The 19,728-nt window shown below is 49.8% G+C and overlaps 1 protein-coding gene across 3 annotated transcripts in view; it reads right to left on the bottom strand.

Annotated features, from left to right (window-relative positions):
- The window catches only part of DNPEP (aspartyl aminopeptidase), a 297,181-nt gene that overhangs the window by 156,244 nt on the left and 121,209 nt on the right, over positions 1-19,728 (bottom strand). For all 3 annotated transcript variants that reach the window (XM_069616885.1, XM_069616887.1, XM_069616886.1), the window contains exon 5: positions 418-543. In XM_069616885.1, the coding sequence (XP_069472986.1) occupies positions 418-543 (126 nt within the window). The remainder of the gene's footprint in view (positions 1-417; positions 544-19,728) is intronic.

Here is a 19,728-nt window from a genome sequence, read left to right as displayed (position 1 = left end):
GATTTACCAAATCTGATTGTGTTCACATGAGGGTGAGGAAAATCAGCTATGGGAACAATTCTAGTTTGAATGTGTTAAATGCATTTCAATAATGGCCCCACTCTAATTTCAACACTGCCTGGCAGTGAACCCTTTCATGGTGGTGTCACCAACAGCCAATCAGGAACTGGGTGGATGGAACTTAATGTGTGGACAGCTACAGTGTCCATCAGCTGCTGGATTCATCAGGACCATGAAGGGTATGGTCATATTTTTATAACGAAGAGGGGCTGCTGGCTGGATGCGCTTTCTTAGGAGAGGGTCTACGATATTAGGAGGGCTCAAGACCCCACAATCTTTGCTGTGAATAGTCTCCCTAACGCTGCTACCAGGCTGAGATGGTAACACGTTATCTCGCACCCAAGATAGGAAACTTACCTTCACTATCACCCGTCCAGCGACAGTAAGATCTCGATCAAACCAGGTGCTCCAAATGCCACCACCGTAGCACTCAACTCCCACCTGGATGAAGCCAGCTTGGCGTTTATTAGACTTCCTCTTCACCTGAATGGGGGTGGGGGGAAACATAACAGAGAATGAGAAACGTTAGAGCAGAAGAGCTCCCACAACTGACCACCTGGACAGACAGGCACAGCTCCACCCTACTGATGAGGTCTAACCACACCAAAGCCCGTGTTTGAGGTTGCTGTCGGTACTCTTCAGAGGAGAATTGCCTGGCATTTCGGTGCTGGACTGCCCCGGGTCAGGACAAAGATATGTTTGGGATATTTCTCCTCTGTGAAAGATAGTGAACTAAGGAATCTGGGTAAGGCTCTCGTAACCGGGACTAATGTCTGGGAAATGGCCTCTCAGGACCCCCCTCCTTGTTTTTTGCACCTGGACAGCCAGTCATCGGGGGTGTATGTGGCGTTGAGTACATTGCGTGGGCAAAACCCACACATCACACCATCCTCCTGTATTCCATGGATGCCTGAAGGGGAAATTGTGCAGAGAAGACAAACACGCAGACGCATGATAGTGAAGTGGGCGCATGTACATAGGAGTCAGGAAATGTTATATTAGGTGGTATACTTATAGCGCCCGCTGCCATCCACTTTGAGGATGAACGCCCTTCAGAAGACCGTAGTCTGTGTTGCAAGTAATGAAAGGAGTGGTAAAATGCGTGTGTGCATTTATATTCCGATAGAGATGGAGCCATTCTCTACCTACCGTCTAACAGAAGCCCATATTACAACAGCTCGAGGAACGGGGGCTGTGCGACATTGTGAGAGTCAAAGAATGCAGAGAAGAAAGGCCTACAATGGCAAGCATGAACAGGAAGGCATTGGGTGCAGGCTTCCAGCCAGCAGAGGAAGGTCTACAAGGCAAGCAGTCATCTTGAGCACCGTCTAGTTTGGCTCCCACTATCCCTCTCCTCCCCCCTGCACAATCATGGTCCTTTGCTTGCCCTTCAGCTTCTTGCGGATTTGAGCCCAAGTAAAAAATGTTGTGTGTGCACAGTCTGCTTCTATATGAAGGTCGACGGGCAGTGGTAGTCACGCTGCTTGATTAAACAACATTAAAGGTTGAGCATGAGAAAAGCAAAGACCATGGAAGCAAACAGTTACAGAGGCTGGTATAAACACAGATGCTGAGATGGGTGGAATGGATGTATCTAGCCGGGGTGGTTGCCATGGGCACAGCTAATTGGGCAGTCAAGGACATAACTGATTTGTACTGCAGTCATCAAGACAGTTGGTTGAGGCAGTTGCCATGAATGCAGCTAGGTGAGGTGGGTGCAATGGAGGGCGCTCGAGGAGGATGCCAAAGCTCTCCCTCCTTGTGAAGGCTCCATGGAGTTGATTGGTGTGGCAAGTTGGGGGTGGGTGGGGTGAGGCCATGATCAATGCAGCCATTTGTAACACGAAGCCAGAATCCAAGTATCGGAATTAATCTCAGAGAATGGCCTTGCCGACCTGAAGGCCTCCCTTTGTGGATCCTTGAGCAGTCAAGACACTGAACGAGATGCTCATTGGAGCAAAGAAGCCCAGACAATGAAACACTTATGCAATGCAAGTCATTTCTCACTAGTGTGTACCTTTACTCAAAGTAGTGCATCTTGAGTAAATATACACGCTGCACAGATTAGTCTGTAGCCAGCTGGTGTGGAAGTCAAGAGGCCGTCGAGTCCAGGATTCTTCAGTTGCAGGTTACAATCAGATATCATCAGGATAAGGTTACAGTGGTAACAGCAACATCTGTCCAATGTCTGAGCACCTTTTACATCTCAACTCATCCAAGACTGAAGTCTTCTTCTTTCCTGCTTCTACCATTCCTCCTTCAACCCCCCCATCCTTCTCTCCTAAACTGATCTTCAACTTGTAATCTTGGAGTTATTCTTGACTCCACCTCTTCTTTCTCAGCTCATATTTCTGCTGTTTTCCACAATTGTCGCCATCACCTCTATAATTTTAAGTGTGCCCGTTCTTTGCTCACTTTCCATGACCCAACCTTGGTCTCTGTTCATTTGCACTCGTCTTTTCTACTGTTCCTCACTTCTTCTAGGCCTTCCTTCTTACCAACGTGCACCGCTTAGATCTACCTGCAACTTTATCAGACTTACATTCATGGCTCAATTCCTCCTGCTCTTTTAGCCCTTCAGTGGCTATCCTTTGAATCCAGTCTTTTTCACTTTCTAGGTCTTTCTTTAAAAGCCTCCACTTTATGGCTCTTCTCCATCTTTCCTCCCTTATCTCTTTCTACGTACCTTCCGCTCTCTTTTGACTTGCTGTTCCTCAACCCCACCCTGTGGTACGCCGGACACAGGCGAAGGACAAGAAGACAGTTCAATTAATTGGATTAAAGAAAAGAAAACCTTGACTAAGCCTATAACTGTGGCGATAGCTTTGCCAAGTTTCAAAATTAAAATAAATGAAATTAATAAAAAGTTCCCGTCAGGATGACTCAAAAATCCAGTCCTCCGTCCACACCTATGCCATCTCATGCTCCATCCCTACCATTAGTAACCGGCGATGGTCAACCAGAATGCAACATGCATTCCGATTGGCCCTCGCCGGTGCATTACCTGGCCGGCAATCCCTTGCACGCTGTATGTGCCGTTGGTTCCTGGCAGGGAGCGTGGCGGCCCCTTAGCCAATGAGGAGGCTCGAAATGGGGCAATCCCTGCTCCGAGCCTCCCCATGGCTGGAGGCTGCCTTCGTCCCCCCCGGGGAATCAGGTAAGCTTTTTTCCTCCAGCCCCCCTCCTGCGCAAACTATCCCCTCCCTTCCCTCCCAACCCCATATACCTTCTTTTTTCTTCTTTTCTCAGGAGCGGACACACTGGGAATAGAGTGTGCCCAGCACGTCCGCTCCCGATGGCCGCCATGGAAAGGGAAAACGGATTACGGTTTCCCTTTCCCGGTGGCCATTTTTTCTTTTATTTCCAGTCGGAACAAAAAAAAAAGCAATTAGTACCACGGTCTAACGGGCCGGGGTACTAATGGCTATAAGCCACTCGATGGTGGGCCAATACGCTCGGGCCTGTAAATACGGCCCGAGGGCATTACCTGGGCTGGTATTGGACCGCCGTCTCGTGGCTTATTGCCACAGTAATAACCCAAAATAACAGACTTATGCCTAAATGATTTGTTTCCTACTATACTCTGCTTAGGGTGGCTGGTTTCTGACCGCATCCCACTTGTGTCTTTGGTATTCTCTCTCAGGTCCCTATCTGTTGATAGAGGTCAAAATCTCAATCGTTTAAGTCCGTCTCTTTTCCTGGAGCATGTAGCTCAGGACCCCCGGACAAGTGTTTGTAACAAATCTCAAAGTTAGTCTTGAATTTGGTTTTGCAAACTTTCTACTGGTGGTCTTTTATACCCACGTGGGCTGTCTGGCCCTCCAGGCCGTCTCTGCAATGGATAGCATCCACCCCTTTGTGGGTATTCCATCTCTCAGCACTTCCTGTGCTATCTGAACCTTTATCAGCCCCTTGTGGGCTTTCCACCCTCCCAGGCTGTCCGAGTCTCACATTGTCGTCACCCCCTTGTGGGATAGTCTGTCAGCCACTTGTGAACTTGCCAGGGTCTCACCCCGTCGTGGGATATGGGTATAGCCACCCCGGTTCTGGCAATTCTCACTGTTAGCCCCTAGTGGGCTTCTGCCTTTCTCACCTCAGCATGGGTATGATTGTCACCCCAAATTAGGCAGTTCCCAATATTAGGCCCTCATGGGCTTTTGGCGTTCTCACCCCAGTATGGAGTATGGGGATGGTCATCCTGATTCAAACAGTTGTCAACAATAGCCCTTGGTGGGCTTTTGACTTTCTCATCCCACCATGGGGTGTCCTCTGCTCTGTCTGTCCATCTCCTAGTTCTGCTACAGCTTGCGTACCTTCTTTTCTGGAGCTTCTCTTGGCTGAGGCAGTAGTAGCGCAGTTCGGACTCCTCGGCAGACTCTGCAGGAATGCGCGACCTTTACTGTTCCTCCTCTGGTAGTTTCCAGCCTACACCAGTGGCTTGAGACTCAGGCAGTCACTGTTCCTGAACCATCAGTACCAAGCTCCTCCAGATCGAGGCCCAACTCCAGTGAGTGGCATTCTGCATGTCTGTCAGCTACACCACAGTTCCGGACGGGTGCACAGGATTGATTGCAGACTCTGCCTTCCACCAGCACAGCATCTCCTCTGTGCCAGGGCTCTGCGGTTGCACAGCTCTTTGCCCTGCTTCGTCTAAAGCAGGTTTCTGCCTCTTCTCCCTCTCTCTCTGTAGACATCACAAAACCTTTATGTTTCCCGCTTGAGCAGAAAGGGAGAGTCCATTGTTTCTCGGTCTCATAACTATTGCAAGAGTTGCCGGTCTGAAAGCACCCCAAGCCTGTCTTAAAGGGCCCTGCACATTATTGCCTTAGGTATGCCATTAATAATATGGGATTGGTGTATGAAGGAGGTATAGTTAAATCTCTGTCTGGGGTCTCCTTGTCCCCTAAGCCGTGGGAGAAGAGTTTTCCACCATGGAATCCTGTTTACCCTATCCCCTCCCAAGTTCTGGAATACCCTCCCCTCTTGACATACGTGCCATTTCCTATTTTTCTCTGTGCCACACTCGCCTCAAGACCTTTCTACTCTCCTCAGTATCCAGCCATGATTTTACATTGTACTGTCTACATTAGTAGAGCGCTATGGCGTAAAAAGCTATAGAAATGGAATAAAATAGAAATACATAATGTTCTGTGGATTGGCATCCAAAACTGCATATCTACACGAACAGCTTGCAACACAATCAAGTTGGCCGGCCAGTACACCAAGATCTCCAAAGAGAGAGGGTGAGAGAGCGGGCAGGGCGGGAGAGAGAGGGCGAGAGAGCGGGCAGGGCAAGAGAGGGCGAGCGAGAGAGGGCGTGAGAGCAGGCAAGGCAAGAGAGAGTGAGCGAGCGTGCACAAGAGTGGGGGTGGGAGAGAGAGAGCGGGGGGCTGGTAAAATAGTGTTAGTAGGACGGTGGGAGATGTGGGGGAGTCTGGAACCTAGTCTAAGATTCCTCACGTGCACAGTGCAAGGTTGGTTAATCACAAAAGATTATTCTTGTTTGGGAGAAGAGTGGTTTTTCCAAAGCTGCCTGTAATAAACAGGAAACATTACATGTACGGACAACATAAAACAAAGTAACCAACAATTGATAGACTTATGATGCCTATTTAAAATGTTTTTCCAAAAGACAGGTTTCGCCTTGGCCCTCATTACTGTTTGCCATATTCCCTTCCTAGTGTGCAGACTATGCGATTGTGCCCACTGATTAGTTATCTTAGCACACTGTCCTATATTGAATGTATGCTGTGAGACTCACGTCCTGCCTCCTCCTTCCATACTGCGCTTAGGCTGCCCTCTCACTTAAATCATCATTGCCCATTATGGATGTACCCCGTGCTGTTTTTATTCCTCATGCTACCTGTATAACTGTTAGCTTATCTACCTCATAGGTCGGCCTCCTCACTGTCCGCCCTAGCTAATTTATTTACGCAGTACCACCCACCAATCGACTGCAGACTCGAGACTGGCACCCACACATACCTGCTACTATGCTCGCCCAGAGTTCTCCCTTTGTCTGTACTCACCTTGCACTATGTCTCACCCTTAAAATATCAGCACTGCTCGGTCCACTCTTATTCTGTCAGTACACCCCTTCTGTAGCCTCACCACTGACTCGCCCACACGTACTTTCTTCACCTTCCTGTGCATCACAATTTGCACAAAACATGCATACCACTGCACACGTGCCCTGCCCTAGCAGCACTTTGTGTAGCACTCAGCTGTAATACCTCACCCCGACAACTACGGTTGACCATCCTGGCAACCCCTATCTCAACTCACCGTCCCTTTGGCTTGAACACTTTGCCATGAAACCCACTCTGTTACACTCACCTGGTATCCACAGGGACGCCACCCAGCTCTGGTTGGATGATTTGCACTCTCGAACCCTCTCCTGGTCCCTTGGGTAAGGCCTCTAGTTAAAGATGGGTCTGCAATATAGGAGAGCTGGATTCAATACCAGATTGTCTTTATTTTTTCCGACCTGCCTTGGCCTCAACTCCTTCCTCCCCCCCTTGGTCCTTCTTCTTACCTTAATATTGTAAAAGGTGGATTCTCTGTCCTGTTCCTCGTGGCAGGGGCGTGTAGATGTGGGAGAATCCAGGCCTGCTGCGACTCTGTAGGTTTTCTGCTTTACAGTCTTCACATGCAGTTCTTATGTTCCTCTCAGTTCGAATAATGTCTTGCTCCTTTCCTTTTAGGTATGGAAAGGTATTTTGGTGTTGTCATGCAGTTTGAAGATGAGCATGGGCCGGTAGGCGAAAGCGCGATGCTGTCCGGTGAGTAATATGCGATGCGCGGCGCCGCTTCACCTTTTATATTGCTAACCTGTGTCTTTTCTCTCCTTGCAGGTTGCGATGTTCCTTCGCCGAGCGCTGTAATGTTCCAGCAATGATACTGACCAGGAGATGACTACCCAGGTAAGAATTGTGTGGCTTTCTTCATTCGGGAGGAAATGTGAGTAAACGCTTACTAATGCCGTCTTTCTTTCTCCTCTTTTCAGGTTATGGTATTCCAGGATGCATGTGGTGCCGGATGATGGAGTTTGTACCTTCAGGTGAGTGGAACTGAAGTCAGCGATGGATTGAAGACAGGATACTGTTGCAGGTAAGTTTCATAGTGTTCTTTCTATCTATGCAGGTCTTGATTTCAGGTAAGCTGGCATCAAAGAACTAGACATGTGAGGGGGGCGTGGCCAGCAGCGCAATGGAGCGGACGTGAGTTCGATCGGCTCTGTGACCGCCGGAAATATCCTGTCTTTTATAGCGTGATTCCTGAGAGTTCTATACACTTCTGACGTCTGTATCGGTAGCTGACGCACTGGGGCACCATCGGATGCAAAATTTAGTGAATATCGAAGCCCCAAGAGCGAACCTGAGGCGAGTGAAGAGCGAAACGGAGAGAGATCCCGTGCTCCCAAGATGGCCGCCTCTGGCGCGTGATGCAATTCGGGGCCTGTCGGGCGGGGAGCGACGGTACTGCAAGCAGACCTGACGGAGATCGCCGGACCATCTCTGGCCCACGAGGAGCTCGATGGCCGAACCGGGGAGACTCTTTTACCGCGACATCCAGCGGGGCTGGTGAGTGGTCCCAGTCACCAGCCCAAACCCACGCATTGGTAAATCCGAGGTAGAAGGCCCTCTCCGAGCCACTCCTGCGAGAGACCTCGGCTGGAAAACTCGCCCAACTGGGACTGCCGTCGGACTCGCTGTCCTACCCGACCCACAGCAAGCCTCGGTCCCTCCCGGGCGCACATAACCCCGCGTAACTGCCTCTCTCCAAGGATGGGCAAAGACAAATTGAAAAAAGCCTCTACGCAAAGCAAGATGGACCAATTTGCGGTAGCACAGGCCCAGGCCTCGCAGTCTCACACACCACAGACACCCCCCCCCCACGAGGACGAGACTGCCCTCTCCCTGAGAGATGTGATGGCCGCGATCGCCAGCTCCCGCTCCTCAATGGAGATGAAAATCGACAGTATAGCGGCGGATGTCTCCTTTCTGCGCCACGACTTGCAGAAACTCTCCGCTCGTACAGGGGAGGCGGAACAGCGCATCTCGGGGAATGAAGATAACATTAGAGGCATTAATCAACAACTCTCCCAGACTCTAAATCGTCTGAAAATGTTAGAGGCCCGTGTGGATGAGGGGGAAGGAAGATCGCGCCGCAACAATATACGCATCCTCGGCCTCCTGGAGGGGGAGGAAGGGCCCAGTATGGAGCTCTTCCTGGAACAATGGTTGGTGGACATCTATGCGCCTCACCCCTTCTCTAAGTTCTTCTCGGTGCCATCGGGCAGGCCTATACCAGGCACACCATCCAGAATGATCATAGCCAGATTCCTTAACTATCGGGACAGAGATGCACTCCTTCAAATGGCCCGCTCTAAGGGTACAATCACTCATAACGGCTCCCGAATCGCCTTTTTCCCTGACTACACCCGGGAGGTGCAGAGGGCAAGACAGTCGTTTGAACCGCTGAAGAGGCAACTATTCCACATGAAAGTAAAATACGGACTGCTGTTTCCGGCCCAACTCAAGATCCACCACAGGGGAACCACAGTCCATTTCACGGATCCGAAGGAGGCCTGGAGATGGGCAGAAACGCACATTGAAGGGGACTGGGCGACAAGACCAACAGATTGGGGAAGGAAACCCCGGCCTGGGGCGGATCGCCCCCCTCCCGGGGGGCACCCGGAGACCCAGGAACCAGCGATCCTGGAACAAGCGGCAAACCCCGCCAACATAAGCGAGGGAAACCAACGAACATTAGGAACCGATGGAATATCGAACCGAAGAGATGCTGAACTCATAAGTGGACCCTAAGAACTACAGAATTCTCAAAGGAGGTAGGAACTGCGGACTAGAGGGGGCCCCTCTGTTCGCCTGCCAGCCAGGACCCCAGGTTTGAGCTGATACTCTAGTTCCGTGTGCCAACGATGTTCAGGCGACAGGTACCTCGTGTTGGGGTGGAGTATGGGGAGGGGGGATGGGTGAGTTTATGTTGTTTTTGTTATAGTATTAATACACGTTTATTACGCATTCACAAAACTAATGGATCACGCCACCAAACATACCCAAAATATGGCAACTCCATGAAACAGCCCACAATGTCTGCGAACCTGATACCGTACACAATAAATGGCTACCACACTGACCCACGCATCAACCCCTAGGCATCCCAGGACTCTCAAAATAATCACATGGAACGTGAACGGGCTGGGGTCCGGAATCAAGCGACGTCTTGTTCAGCAGTTCTTAAACAGACATTCTTCCGACATCGCCCTGATAAATGAGACACTTAGCTGGGACCAGCTGCACTTTCTTTCGTAGAACCAACTACCGGCTGGCCCTACATGCGGGATACAGTATGGGATCCAGAGGGACTCTTATCCTGATACATAAACGAGTCCCATTCACATCGCTAATAGTTGAACAAGACCCCCGGGGTCGCTATGTGGTGGTTATAGGAACACTGGGACAAGAAACACTGGCCGTTGCATCAGTGTACTCCCCGCCAGGACTGGGAGAGGAATTCCTGGAGGAGTTGGTCACCCTTATGGCAAAACACCAACCTGATACGTGGATTTTGGGGGGCGATTTTAATGAAGTCATGTGTAATATAAAAGATCGCACTCACATCAGGGACCGTAACCCGAACACTCCCACCAAACTAGCAAAATGTGCGTCGGCCCTGGGCCTTAGGGACGTGTGGCGGCATCTCCACCCTGTGGACGAGGCCTACTCGTTCCACTCGGGAGCACACGGGTCCATGTCCTGACTGGACTACCTCTTCCTCCCAAACACCGATATACACAGGGTGACCACTGCAGACCTACTCTCTCGAGGCATCTCAGACCACTCACCCCTCATGGTGGTACTGCGCATACAAAGGGAAATCCCACCCCGATCATGGAGGCTGAATGGCTACTATCTGGGTTCCCCTGATCTTGTTGGCCACCTCACGGAAGTAACTAATGAATATTTTGAAATTAATTCCCCTACGGTCGATGACCCAGTCACGATATGGGAAGCATACAAATCGGTATTGAGGGGGGAGCCGATTTCCTGGGTAGCGGGTAACAAAAGGGAGCAACTTCGGAAGCTGCTGGAGGCGGAAACTGATGTGGGCAACTGGGAAGCCAAATATGTTTGTGACCCAAGCCCGGAGTCTCTCAGATCCCTTAAGGGTGCTAGAGAACGCCTTGGACACATCGAATTAGACAACGCCAGGCAAGCCCACCAAAACTCCAGGGCAAGGGTATATGAACACGGGGACAAAGCTGGGAAAATGTTGGCCTGGCTCGAGAGAAGAGATGAGGGTCAATGCCACGTTAGAGAGATCATAACCCTGCAGAAGGGGAAATGCCACTCAGACAGGGATATAGCACAAGCTTTTGCTGACTTGTATACTACTTTGTACGCCACCCCAGTGTCCCCTCTGGACCCCTCCCTACTAGACAACATCACCCTGCCATTCCTATCAGAACAACAGAGGGCACAACTGGACTCGGCTCTCACCGAAGCTGAGATCGCTGAGGCTGTAGCTCAATTGCAGTTGGAGAAAACACCAGATCCCAACGGTTCCCGGTCGAGACCTGGAAGAAATTAGGTGGGGAGAAACTGGAACCATACCTTCACAAAATGTTTTTCTGGGCCCGCGACCAGGGCGCTCTCCCGCCGGATCTGCGTAAAGCCACGATAGTCATTATCCCCAAACCAGGTAAACCACCCGAGAAATGTGCCTCCTATAGGCCTATCTCATTACTCAATAGCGAAACCAAAATCCTTTCCAAGATCCTGGCCAACCGGTTGCAAGCGGTAATCACCTCCCTGGTCCACCCGGACCAATGTGGGTTTATGCCACATAAATCAACAAGTATGAACTTGCGGCGCCTCCACCTATTGCTGGAAAGGGCCCCTATCATAGACAAACCGCTTGCACTACTTGCCATAGATTTTGAAAAGGCGTTCAACTCGGTTCGCTGAGGCAGCCTCTGGGAAACTATGCGAAGAATGGGATTTGGGGACAACTTCCTGGGATGGGTACAACTTCTCTACACAGACCCACAAGCAGAGGTGAAGGTAAATGGGTGGCCCTCTGAACTTTTCCCCATGGGCAAGGGCACACGGCAGGGATGCCCCCTGTCCCCCCTTCTCTTCGCCCTTGCGATAGAGACACTCGCCCTGTGGCTCTGGAAGAGCAGGGACTGGTTGGGATTCAGGTGGCCGGAGGGACACGAAGACAGGGAGTCTCTGTACGCGGACGACCTCTTGATATACCTGGGTGACCCGATACGAACCTGCCCCATAGTAATGCAAATGCTCATGCGATACGGAGAATTTAGTGGGTTGAGAATCAACTGGGACAAATCTATCCTGTTCCCGGTAAAGGGCGGTACACTGGCCATCCCCCAGGAATGCCCATACAAGGTGGAACCAAGCGGCTTCCGGTATCTTGGGATTTGGATATCGGAGGACCTGACACGCTACGCAGCCCATAACCTCCAGCCGATCATGGACCGTTTTAAAGACGACATCCGCCACTGGAGGCTTCTCCCCCTGAGACTAATGGGCAGAGCCGCCCTTTTTAAGATGATCACCCTGCCCAGATTCCTCTATGTATTACAAAGTGCACCACTGGAGATTCAGGACGCCGAGTTTGACCGCCTTGACTCCCTCCTTAGAGACCTCATATGGGGAGGGGGGCAGCCTCGTATTGCACTGGCTACACTCCAGAGATCGGTTTGGGAGGGGGGTATCGGCGTCCCCTGTCTCCGAGCTTACTACTGGGCCTCCCAACTGGCGGTGGTTAACGACCTATTGCATGGGGATAGGGAACTCCCGCACATAAAGGCAGAAATTGCAGCCATCCACGACACTGACCCATTACCCCTGCTCTACCAGCGCCTCCACAGACCCCTACCCCAAACAATGGCAACACATGTCTCAAGGGTCTGGAGACGGGCCCATGCCTATGTGGGATGGAAAGACAAGATCACCACGGCACAACCCCTGTGGCACAACAGTAACCTGGCTGAACTGGGGAAACTCAGACCATGGCCCAAATGGGTGGAGGCCGGAATCACACGGATTGGGGATGTCTTCTTTGATGGGGAAATCGCCTCCTTTGTAGCATTGCAGCAGAAATTCCACCTTCCAACGACCGAATGCTATCACCATACCCAACTGACTCACGCCCTACGAACACATATCCAGTTGGCCCCGCTATTCCCGAGTACACACCCATAGAACGCAATATACTCCCAGCACATATCCCTACTAGAGTCACCTCTATACTGTATAATGCTATGTCCTCCTTTGCTACTCCGGAACTCCCTCGTCTTAAATCCAAATGGGAGGACGATGTGGGAGCCATAGACCCGGAGGACTGGATCCAGATCCTAATGCATCCCAGGGAGATTGCTTTCTCCTCCAGACTCCGCTTGGTCCAACTTAAAATTCTTCACAGAATATATTACCCGAGAACCATGATGCATGGCTGGAAACGTGCCCCAAACCAGAACTGCCTCCGTTGCGGGGGGAGAGGTTGGTACATTCATACACATCCTCTGGGAATGTCCGCGGATCCAGACTTTCTGTGGGAAATGCTGCAATGAACTATCCAGGGTGCTAGGCCGCAATATAACAATGGACCCAAAGGTGTTGCTGTTGTGCTCTCCCGATAACACTACTGATAAATGGGAAGGATTGCTCCTATCCACTGCCGCAGGACTGATGAAACGGAACATTGCACAAAAATGGGGAGCCCCAGAGTCCCCAACACTGGAACAATGGGCAGAAGATATGGACACACTTGCAATGTTAGAGCACAGAGTTTATAAAGCAAGAGGCTGCCCGACCAAAGCTTATAAGATTTGGGACAAATGGGAGGAGAGAGAATCCCAGTAACCTCATGAGGCCCTAAAACGCTAGACTGAACTGCAGATGGAAAGGGCGACAAATGGAAATCACTTGACTCTTCTCGTGTCCTTACTTATTGATTCGTTCCTTGAATGCGTATGTTTTGATTTTGTTTTTTCTTGTAGTATTCGTTGATTGTGTTGTTTAAATTTAATAAAATGCAATATAAAAAATAAAAAAAAGAACTAGACGCGGTGAGCGTTACGCTGCCCACAGCAGAATAACGCAAAGCATGTTCTGCTGTTTGGGTGCGGTTTAAATAGTCTCAGGTAAAGTAGACCAGGTAAAATAGTCCCAGGCCTGCCACTCCCTAAGTAGTCCAGGTAAAGTAATCCCAGGCCTGCCACACCCAAAAGACTAGATCGCATAGCTCAGTTCCTTGTAACTGAGCTATGTGTGTGCCTCCATGTTGGCTGAACACCCCCGCCCCTCAAGTTAAATAGTCCCAAGTAAATAGTCCCATTCTAATGTTGGTCTTCATGATGTTATGAGCCTGGTGCCAATGGCGCCAGGACTGACTCCAAGAGAGTCTTGGATGAGGTTTTAAGGCCTTTGACCTGGCCCTAACTGGAAGGCTGACTTGCCAGTGAGGGCCAGGGGTAAGGGTCATGACACACTCCTAACCAACCTTGCACTGTACACGTGAGGAATCTTAGACTAGCTTCCAGACTCCCCCACATCTCCCACCGTCCCACTAACACTAATTTACCGGCCAAACCCTCCCGCGTCGAGCCTACAGCCTCTGCCCACCACTACGCACCCACACCCATATTGGACATCACTCCTGATTCAAGTACCCAACCTCATAGCTCTACAACACGCCTTAAGGCCACACTGATCAACACAGGTCACTCACGGCCCACGCACTTGCATGGCTGACCTCATCACGACTCACAACCTGGACTTCATAGCCGTTACTGAAACCTGGCTCCACGCTGCCTCAGGACCTCTTCTATCCCTAGCTATCCCTGAAGGCTATACTATTATTAGAAACGACCGCAACACTGATCAAACTAAAGGAGGCAGCGTTGCCATTATCCACAAAACTTCAATCAAATGCCACCTCACCACTCCGTGCCAAATCACCTCAGCTGAATTACTCACAGCTAAGCTAGCCATCACCCCTAACCGAACTATTACACTCCACATCATATACAAAACTCCTGGTCCATTATCCACGTTTGCTGAGGACCTCTCCTACATCCTTGCTGACGACACCAAGACCGAGTCCCAAATCATTGTATTAGACGATTTCAATCTAGGTTACCAAGACCCTAATGATGCCCCTGCCCACGATGTCAACCACCTGCTCCTTAACCGAGACTTCACACAACAGGTCACTATGCCAACTCACTCCAAGGGCAGGATTCTCGACTGGATAGCTGACTTAAATTGTGACACTAATATTGAATCCAATCAACCATGTGCGTGGACAGACCATCACCTAATCACCTTCAGCATCCCAACTAGTATCAGCCACCCTATTCCCAATATTGCTCCCGCCACCACCACAAGAAATAAGCGTAACATAACCTGCGCCAAATTACTCCCACTCATCCTCCCTGTGTTACGCTCACCTGGCTCCCACAGGGGCGTCGATCGGAACTGGACAGCTGCGGTTTCCACCCACGTGACGCGTAGTGCAGAGATGACAGACTGGACTGGCCCACCTAATCTCATCTGCTTGACCCAAAGAAGTATTCTCCTGAAAGTGGAGAAAGGGAATTAACCACCCATGGATTTCAGTGATAACCCCCCCCCCCACTGTTCTCCCCTCTATTCACCTCCGATGTCTCTTTTTATATTCTCACCTTAGATTTTTAAAGGATGAGCTCTCCATCCTGCGTAGAATGCAGGGGCGCGTGGATAACCAGTTACTTCACTGGTCCGAAGGAATTGAGTTCCAGAACAATATTGACTCTGAGGTTCCTGGCGAGGAGCCGTATATAGTTCAAAATGTATGACTTTCACTCTTGTCTGATTCCTTACAGCTTGCAGCTTGACCCTAGAGAAGATTGCCTCGTGCGGCTGGTAAAGTTCAGGTAAGAGTCTGTATTATCCAACACTGTCTGGTAAATGACACCTGTATGTAATCTGTTGCTTTCTCCCTTATTACAGGTGCAGAGTGAGAAATTATGGCGTTTTGAGGAATAATACCTCCGGCGGTAAAATCGGGTAAGTCTATTATGGTGAAAGAGATTCCCTTGGTTTGTTCTTTCGGCTCACCTGGCTGTACTTTTGTTCCCCTTAGATGCCGGAGTTCGGCGTAGATGAATGGAGGCTGCACCGGCCCGTGGAGATGAAGAATGCCTCCGGCGGTAAAATCAGGTAAGTCTATTGTGGTGACTAATATTGCCTTATTATTCTCTCGGCTCACCTTGCTGTTCTTTATTCCTCTTGGGTGCCGGAGTTTGGTGAAGAAATGATGAAGACAGAGATGGATCGTGGAGGTGCTGCGAAGGCTGGTGAGTATAGCGCGGCGCTGCAGCAGGCGATGCGATGCGCATCAAATAATGTCCTTCTTATTCGAAGGCGCGATGGATCCAGAATCAGGTGAGGAAATAAGTATTGTTCTTGTTCTAACCTTTTTCCTTCTTTCTCCCCTTTTCTCTAGGAGCTCCAGACTCGAGGCGGGCGTGGCAGAAGACTGGATGCTGGCTTGCAGGCACAGTGAGCGTTACGCTGCAGGATGCAGAATAACGCGAAGCGTGAGCTGCTCTTCGGGCGTGATTTAAATAGCCTTCAAAGTAGTCCCAGGTAAGAAGTTCCCAAGACCACACCCGAGTAAGAAAATAGTCCCCGATATAAAGTAGTCCCCCTTCAGACCTCACATTGGCTTGAATGCTGAGCAGCATGGTCTGCATGAGGTAAGTGAAAGCAAATGAGCCTGGTGCCTATGGCGCCTGCACTGTCCCCAGATAGCCCCTAGCCGGGGCTGCTGGGTTTTACCCAAGTATCTGGATGCCTGCTCCCGGGACAGATGGGTCTGGCCCGGATGCCCGGGGGTAGGAATCATGACACCCTGCTCTCAATGACCTCTCATGCTCCGATCCTACAGTCTTGGTAGACACGTACAATTAGACCATGCTGAAAGCCCTTGACCTCATCGCTCCTTCCAAACTCAGAAAACCTAAACCTCGGGCCCATCTCAACTCTTGGTTCACGCCACAGCTGAGAACCTTACACAAGGAAAAAAGGATTCTTAAAGCACATTGGAAAAGCAATCCAACGGAAGCCAACGAAGCAGGTATTACCTTAGCTACCCTAAATTACAAAGAAGCCACACTTCAGGCTAAAAAAAAAAAGAGACGTACAATAAACGCATTGAATTTGCCCAATCTAACACTAAGGAGCTTTTCAAAATCTTAAAGGAACTGGAATCCCCCGCCACTCCCCCGGACACCTGTTCCAAAGACATCACTTGGCGTGCGAACATCCAAAAGGCCCTCCTTGGAAAAACCGTCACCCTCCAAATTAAAATCAACGACAAAAAAAAAAAAAAAACAGTTTGCAGTCCAGCCTGCAATACAAAACCCCTCAGGATAATAACGACTCCAACACCAAATCCCTGAAACCTTTCAGCTTCTCACCCCTCTCTATCATTGAAGTTGAACACATTATCAACAACCTTAAACCTGCCAATAGTCAGGGGGACCTATGCCCTGCTGCCATTTTTAAGGAGGCCTCGCATAACCTAGCGCCCTTCATCACCACACTCAAACTCCTCATTTAGCTCTGGGATTGTCCCGGCCAACCTCAAGGATGCTTGGGTTATTCCTCTCCTGAAAAAACCCACACTGGACGCCAACATAGCTACCAACAATAGACCAATCACTACGGTCCCTTTCCTTTTAATAATTCTTGATCATGCTGCATACTTGCAGATCCAAGAGTATTTGGAAACCAATAATCTCTTGGGACTGAAGCAATCTGGTTTCCGCCCGCATTACGGTACAGAAACTGCTCTCTTGGACCTTAAAACTCAGATTGAAGACCTAAATGAGAAGGGCAAACTGGCCCTACTACTCCTCTTAGATCTCTCTGCGGCCTTCGATTCAGTAAATCACCAAATCCTATGCCGTCACCTCAAAACTGCCTCCCATTTCTCAGACAAAGCTACAGCCTGGATCACCTGGATAATAGATCCAGGAGGGTCTTCGCCCCCACTGCCACCGCAGAACCCTCACCAGTCACTTGCGGAGTCCCTCAAGGATCATGCGGGTGCCCAACACTCTACAATGTGTCTACAAAACCCCTTTTTGACATCCTGGATTACTTGGGTCTCACTTTTACTAACTACGCCGATGACACCCAGATACTTATCCCCATCACAGGTGATCACAAAACTGATTCTCTTGCTATCAACGCCATTTATCAAGTCATCCAGGCCTGGATGGTCCAGCATGAATTGTGCTTGAATGACGAAAAGACTGAGCTCATCATCCTTGGCTCCCACCAAAGACTCATTAAACTAGACTCATCGTTCAAATCCTTCACCATTGATGGTAACACCATCAAAGTGGCTAAGGATACAAAAACGCTTCGACTCCACTCTTTCATTATCCAGGCAAACTAAATGCAGTATCTTCGGCTGCATCATAACTTGCAAGCTTATCACAGCCTGCCACCCCTTCCCTTCACCAGCCAACTGCACCACTCTAGCCAGGACCTCAGTCCTAGCCACAATCGATTATTGCAATGCCCTTTATTTGGGCACCAACCAATGTAATATTAAAAAACTACAAATCATCCAAAATAATGCCATTAGAGCGGCGCTAAACATTCCCAGGAACCTCCACATTTCTGACTCTAGACGGAGCCTTCGCTGGCTCTCAGTCTCCCGAAGAATCTCTCTTAAAGCACTTGCGCTCACACACACAAAATGCTCGCCAATCAAGCCCCTAGCTACCTAGCTAGCAGATTCACACTACATACCACTGCGAGACCACTCAGAAGTGCCCAAACCAACTGCCTCACCATCCTGCGTTTCAACCTCCAGAGATCTGGTGGACATAGCTTCCCAGTCCTAGCAGCGAAGCTTTGGAATTCCCTACCTAACCCACCTAAGCCTAATCCTCCTTCCTGGCCTTCAATCGTAAAGCCAAAGCCTGGTTGTCTGCCCAAGACCTGCCGTGACTCTGGTCCTATCGCCCTCAAAGTCATAACAATAGCGCTAATGGCTCACTGTTATAAGCTGTTTTTGCACATTTGAATATTTCCTGTATAACCTGTATTCTCTGTTCAAAGGCATTATCTGTACTCACCACACTGTTCTGTACTATGCCTGAATCGAAGTGATGCGCCCGGATGCCCTTGGGCCTGCTGCGCTGTATAAATGAAATAAATACTACATTTTGTTTTTGGCAGGTGAAAGCCCATTGACTTTTATGTGCATAAAAAGTGCCTGGCGGATGAAAGCTGCTCACATGGAGGGCGATACTGCTAAAATCGTGAGAGTTAAGCGCTATGGCCTAGAGTCCGTTCACTCACCCGCTAATCCCCATAGGAGTCAATGGAGCCCACAATCGTCAGAAACAAAATCATGCCCACCTTGGCAACTCTAAAGGTTGACAGGTATGATCCTATACACATTACACCAGGGGCACGTGCATCCTAGCAGCATGTTAACCCAAGGCTCCGAATCTCTCCATTCTCAACACAGAACAATTACCAACTGCCCCATGCAGAGCTCAGGGTATTTCCGGTCTGCACGCAGAGCTCAGGGTACTTCCGGTCTGCACGCAGAGCTCAGGGTACTTCCGGTCTGCAAGCAGAGCTCAGGGTACTTCCGGTCTGCAGCATTAACAGCAAAGGCATCTCATATTTTCCCCTCTCTCCACTGGAGACCCAAGCAAATTACAGATGAGCGCACTATGAATCCACATATGACGGCCTTAATGGAAAACTCGCTTGGAACAGCGCAAGAGTTGGCTTGTGCATGATGCGGCGTGTTCCTAGGATATGTTTTTGGGAAGGCAACATGATGGGTAAGAATAAAAAGTCCGCTGTGTAAACGGAAGGCCACGGCAGAAGAGATTTTATGGACTTTCACTGCCCTCTAGTGGTCACTACAGGAATGTTGTTATTTGGTAAACCTTCCAAGGAATTATTAAATGAGAAAACCCACCAAACTCGTCCGTCTCCCCTACGTGTAACAATTCCCCCCACAACACACCCGTGCACCCAGAGCAAGGGGGCGCAGTTTAGGACGACGCATGTAATAAGGAGAAGTGCGCGCAGGCGGCAGAAGAGTGAGGGCTCCGATTACAAATCTGACCCTTACAAGTTCAGAGGAAGTTGAAGAAAATTAAACGTTTGCATCAAGTGAAGAACCTTAAAAAATAACTACCGTTTAACGGTTGCAAAAAAGCCCCCAAAACAATTTCCAAGGTCACATACAGTGTTTTACTGTGCCTTCTTCATTCAACACGTGTTATCATCTTTTGTTACTGGAAGCTTTAAATCAGTTAATGAGCAAAAGACATAACACAATAAATGGACTCTGCAAATCACCGCCAACTCTTTCCCTTCATTAGGTACCTACATATTCCACGTCCAGCATGCCAGTTCAGAGTTCTTCCATAAAGTACGCGCTTGGTGCTGGTAACAGATAATGCAAACAGTGTTCCCTCAAAAGTCTATCGAACAGAGGAGAGGTGAAGAGGATAGGGGGCAGGAAGGAGGCAGCGCCCCCCCCCTTTAGCAGTGGGGGCAGGACTCTCACTTTGCCCCCATGCAGAGG

Source organism: Ambystoma mexicanum, chromosome 9 (genome assembly GCF_040938575.1).
Source record: "Ambystoma mexicanum isolate Mex_15411 chromosome 9, UKY_AmexF1_1, whole genome shotgun sequence".
Lineage (NCBI taxonomy): Eukaryota > Metazoa > Chordata > Amphibia > Caudata > Ambystomatidae > Ambystoma > Ambystoma mexicanum.
This window is presented reverse-complemented; position numbering and strand designations above follow the sequence as displayed.